Raw genomic sequence first — 6,303 nt, forward strand, 5'->3', positions numbered from 1 at the left:
TGTGTGTGTGTGTGTGTGTGTGTGTGTGTGTGTGTGTGTGTGTGTGTGTGTGTGTGTATGTGCGTGTGTGTATACGATAGGCTTCTTTCAATTTCCACTTATGAAATCCACTTACAAGGCTTTGGTCAGCTCCAGACTATAGTAGAAGTCACTTTTACCGAAAGTGCCATCAAGTAGGATTGAACCCAGAACGTTGTGTTTGAGATGTAAACTTCTTACCATGCAGCCACGACTACCAGTTTTATTTTCACGAATTTCCACAATATGAATAAAAACATTTTCATAACCTATTTCAACACTGAACAGTGAGTGCCATCTTTAGGTGAAGAGGTCTAAGGTGCCAGTTATTACCCCAGGAGAATGTGCTGGTGGCATTTTCACTGCATCTCCTATAACAGCTGAATAAAATGAAATATCAGCTGTCAACGAGGATTGAACTTGCTACAACTACTGAAGGTCCTAGCATTTAATCAATTAAGCCTGTTCTGACACTTTGCCAATGTTTAGGGCAGCATTTGGTGAATGCTGCTAGAATTAATGTCTCTCATTTATTTATTTATTTAGTCATCTAAAGAGTTATTGAGAAGGTCTAGGTGTGTATTTTCGTATGTATATATATATGTGTTTGTCAGAGTTTGGGTAGGACACATTCAAGTTTGTGTATGTTTGTGTAATGTTTTAGGTTGTCAGTTAATTCCATTCATTTTCTTCTTTGCTTAAACTGTTTTTACTTTTCTGTTTGTTTTTAATCATTTCCAATGTTATTTGAATTGACATGAAAAATATTTTCATCATAGCATTTTTCAAAATCTCTCTCTCTCCCTCTCTCTAGTATATATATATATATATGTAAAAGCACCATTTGAGCATGATCGTTGTCAAGGCTGCTGACTGCCTCCCGTCCTGGTGGCATGTAAAAAGAACCATTCGAGCGTGATAGTTACCAGTGTCGCCTTACTGGCACATGTGCTGGTGGCATGTAAAAAATGACGTTGGAGTGTGGTCGTTGCCAGTGCCACCGGAATGGCTCCCATGCAGGTGGCACATAAAAAACACCTTTTGAGCATGGTCGTCGCCAGTACTACGTGACTGGCCCCCATGCCAGTGGCACGTAAAAGCACCCACTACACTCTCGGAGTAGTTGGCGTTAGGAAGGGCATCCAGCTATAGAAACTTTGCCAGATCAGATTGTGCAGATCAAACTGTGCAACCCATGCCAGAATGGAAAACAGACGTTAAACACCGACGATGATGATATGATAAAGACCCTCTTTGGTCATGAATGACCATAAAATTACACCAAGAAAGTTTCTCTCCAAGGCTCAAGTCCAGGCAAGGTTGTTTATGGAAGACCAGCAGTTGAACTCACTACCACATGGTTGTGAGCCCGATGCTCTAAGCACTGAGCCATACACCTCAAGATATCATCATTCAACCGCTCATTTACTCACAGAGTCATTCAATGTCAGCCTTACATGCTGTTGTAGCCACAAGGTGTTACAGACACACATGTATACACGTTGCCATACATGCATATATACATGTTGGTATGTGTTTAGACAGGCATTAGTTCATCTCTAACAAGTATATTATTAGAAATATAATTCTACTCTATTTATACATGGTATTCTATATTTATATATTTTAATGTTCAATGCCTCTTAATATAAGTTCTTCTGATGTCTTGTCTAGCTGTTAGTGAAAGTTTATATATGTAGTTCCTGCATTAGCGATGTTTGAGGTTATGTGACCTCATTGTTAAGCTGTCTTCTCTTCAAATGTTCATTGTGATTGGTGCACAGCTTTGGATAAGCTATGTATTTTTTCGTGTTTTTTTTTGTATGTGTTCAGTTTTTGTGGTTTTGTTTATTTGTTGTCTTTGCTTCTGATTGGTTGTTTAAAAGAACACTTTGTGATTGGTAGAATAGGAAATGTGTGTGTGTGTTAGTGTGTGTGTGTGTGTGTGTGTGTGTGTGTGTGTGTGTGTGTGTGAATGTATATTTGTGTAGTATTATGTAAAATGTGTAGCATTATGCGCATGTATATACCCAAACACACTTGAAATACACACTACCCACACATGTACACCTATATATACATATATATGTATGTATGTATGCATAAATGTATATATATATTTGTGTCTATATATTTATATAAATGTGTGTATTTGTATGTATATTATGCGTACATGCATTATGTATGTATATATATATATATATATATATATATATATATATATATATATATATATACGTACATGCACACATACACACACACAAACACACCCGCATAGACACACACACCTATATGCTTATACCTGTATCTGTAAATGTATATATATATATATATATATATATATATATATATATATATACACACACACACACACACATAGCACATATTGATTGTACAGCTATTTGTCAACAGAAATGATATATTAAGTAGCATCTTAGAGATTTACGAATGTTTTATCAATTTCATTAAATAAAGCTTCATCTAAGTTTACGATCTCGACTTTCAAGAAATTTGTAAAAATCAAAGAATCTCAAAAGGAAACAAATTACAATAAAATAGAAAAAAAAAAAAAACAGCAAAAAAAACTAAAATAAAAACGAAACAACAGCAACAACAACAACACAAGCAAGTCTGAGTGAGGAAAGGTGAGAAGTTAAGAAATATAAGACCCAAGATACACACTTCAATATAATGAGTGGATTTATGTTAAACCTAGAGTTACAGTCACTCATTTCTACATAGATATGGTATACAGTACACTGAATCAAGCTTTCTGAGAAGGTATTCGATAATGTAACAATGTACTGGCATGTAGTTATGGATAGTGTAGAATATATATGGGGAAAGGTGCAGGCATGGCTGTGTGGTGAGATATTTGTTTCCCAAACACATGGCTCTGGGTTCAATCCCACAGTGTGTTAAATCTTGGGTGAGTGTCTTCTGCTATAGCCCTGTGTTGGTCAATGTCCTTGTGAGTGAATTTTGGAAATGGAATCTGAAAGAAACCCCTTGGAGACATAAGGCATGTTACAAAAACCTGCCTAGTTGTATGTCTTCATGGTAAGAAACTATTGGTAGCTCACACCTTTATGCTGTGTACATTAAGTGCTATAAGTGTGTGTGTGTGTGTGTGTGTAATAAAAACAAGTGAATATGTTATCTGGTATTTGCTACAATTGTTTCTTTAGGAGTTGTTATTCTGACATAAGCATAGATAGAATGAGCTAAATTGCATAAAACGTTACATAACTCCCAACTCATTAGGCAATTAGGTAAATTTTGGAAAATGAATGGTTTATTTCCTTTGGCAGTTAAAATCTGGGTAAATGGGTTATTTCCCTTGACTGTTTTCGTCTTCTTTCTAAAGTCTGATACTTATTCTGTTGTTCAATTCTTGCCAAATGGCTTAAATTATGAGGATGTAAATAAACCAGCACTGGTTATCAGGTGGTGAGGTGATGGACAAACACAAATAGAATGATAAACACACACATGCATGCACGCCCACACATACACTTAATTCAAAAACACACACATAGAAAGGTTTACTAACACACACTCATACACACACACACACATGCACAGAAACTCATGCACACAAATGCACATGCATAGAATTTACCCAACATGCACACACACACACACACACACACACACACACACACACACACACACACACACACACACACACACACACACACACACATCAGCATCACCCTCCTCACACAGAAATTCACAAACACAGACATATAGAATTTCACTCACACACACACACACACACACACACACACACACACACACCTAGCAGTTCATTAACAAAGGCATGCATATACATATAAATTCACAAACATACACACACATGTAAACTCACAAACACACACACACATACACAGCCATATGTAAATTCTCAAACACATGCATATAGCAGTTCACTAACACACACATGCACACAAACTCAAATAAAAAAAACACGAAAAAAACACACACACATGTATAGAAGTTCACTAACATGTACACATACGCAAATATTGCAGTTCACTAATACAAACACACACACACACAAATATACACAAACACGCATACATACACACATGCACACACACATGCACAAACACACACACACACACATATACAAACACTCACACAAACATACACACACACACACATACAAACACACACACAAACACACACAAACACACGCACACAAACACACACACACACAAACACACACACACACACACACACACACACACACACACACACACACACACACACACACACACACACACACACACACACAGATCCATATATAGAGGAAAAGATGCAGGTACTCAAATTACATTTCAAGCCATATATAACGAACGAACAACACATTCCTTACAGACGTCAATTCATAGAGAATATTTTTTCAAATGGTTTATGTTGTCTATAAAACTTAAAAAAGTCATGCAATGCACATTGCTTCTTGCTTTGGTTTCTAAAGGTAACAAAAAAAAACAAAAAAACAAAAAGATGAATATCATAATGGTAAAGAGGAAGAAGAGAAAAAAAGGAAGATATGATGAAGAAGAAAGAACTGTGTATGAATGAGTGACACAGAGATGAAGAAGACTGAAGAATACAGCAGAAAAAAAAATAAATAATGCAAATTAAGAAGAAATATAAAACAAAAAATTATATTGAAACCAAAGAATTTATGAAGAAATTTTTTTTACATTATCATTATTATTATTATTATTATTATTATTATTATTGTTCAGTAGTTTTATTTTTATAACGTGCTTTCACTTCACTACCGAGCGCAGCTCTGTGCGCCTTAGGTATGTGCTGTGGTTTGCTGTGGTGCTCTTATGGTTACTGTATTGAAAGTGTTTTGCGTAGGATGTGTGCTGTGCCCAGTAGTGCAATTTTCTGTATGTTATATATATTTGTAAGTCCTGGTGTTTTTGTTATGTATTTGTCTGAATATTTTTTTATTATACCTAAGGCACCTACTATGATAGGAATTGTTTCTGTTTTTAGATTTTACATTCGAGTTACCTCTATTTCCAGGTCTTTGTAGTTTTTTCTATTATTATTATTATTATTATTATTATTATTATTATTATTATTCGCCCTCCCACCCTCCTTCAGTCAGGCAAGCAAAGCGGTTTTCCTTTGCCTGGTGGCTGTAACAAAAGAGGCTGTTTGCTGGAACTGAAATCCGGAACTATGTGATTGCATAGACACACTTTTTTGGGTAAAAAGACACAAAGAAAATGTAATCATCATTGATAAAATATAATTACTGTTAAGAAAAAAATAATTTACTTACAATTCGTATTTTTTGCTGATGCCACAGGTTGCCCGATGACGGCTGTAGAAGCGATTCTCGAGATCTATTTTTGATTCTCCAATAAGATCATCGAGGCCGACCAGATCCCAATCATATACTTGAACCAAAAGGAGGGATTCCACCGGGAATGTAGCTTCGATTTCAAAGCATCTGAAAGAAAAGGGATCAGGAATAAATATGACTATTCGACAATGGACAACGACATAATGTACATGGGGCATCTAGGAATACATTATCGAATTATGTACACATATATATATATATATATGTGTGTACATACAGATATATGTCATACATACATACATTATATATATATATATATATATATATATATATATATACACATGTATACATACATAAATAAATATATGTATGCACAATGGCTTCTTCCAGTTTCCATTTGCCAAATCCACTCAGAAGGCTTTGGTTGGCCCCAGGAACTATAGTAGACATTTAGCCAAGGTGTCATGCTGTGGGACTGAACCCAAGACCACCTGATTTGGAAGCAAGCTTCTTAACCACACAACCATGGCTGAATAAGTAAATGAATAAATAAATAAAGAAAGAAAAGAAGAAAGGAAGAAAGAAAGGAAGAAAGAAGAAGAAAAGACCTGAGGATGAAAATGAAATGGATTTGGAGTGAGAACAGAAAAATAAAGAGACCAGAATGGAAATCATTTCTGCCAAAAAGAGTTTCTTTCGGCTTATCAGAATGTTAAAGGTTGGGTTGCTGAGAAATATCTCTGAACATATCTCTGTCTAGACTGTTTCCCTTTGAGGAATGGTGAGTTACCAAGAACTTAATCAAAGAGACAAAAAAACAAAAACAAAAAAAAAAATAAAAAAGCAAATATAAAATTTGTTTGATAGACAAAATCTCACGAATGCATATATGTGTAAGAATACATGTATGTGTGTATGTATATGTATGTATGGTATATGTATGTATG

At 35.2% G+C, this 6,303-nt stretch overlaps 1 protein-coding gene across 4 annotated transcripts in view; it reads right to left on the bottom strand.

Annotated features, from left to right (window-relative positions):
* Window positions 1–6,303, bottom strand: part of LOC106870412 (otoferlin) — a 360,495-nt gene that overhangs the window by 223,288 nt on the left and 130,904 nt on the right. For all 4 annotated transcript variants that reach the window (XM_014916475.2, XM_014916474.2, XM_014916476.2 and 1 more), the window contains one exon: window positions 5,333–5,503. In XM_014916475.2, the coding sequence (XP_014771961.1) occupies window positions 5,333–5,503 (171 nt within the window). The remainder of the gene's footprint in view (window positions 1–5,332; window positions 5,504–6,303) is intronic.

The sequence above is a fragment of the Octopus bimaculoides genome, chromosome 23, assembly GCF_001194135.2.
Source record: "Octopus bimaculoides isolate UCB-OBI-ISO-001 chromosome 23, ASM119413v2, whole genome shotgun sequence".
Lineage (NCBI taxonomy): Eukaryota > Metazoa > Mollusca > Cephalopoda > Octopoda > Octopodidae > Octopus > Octopus bimaculoides.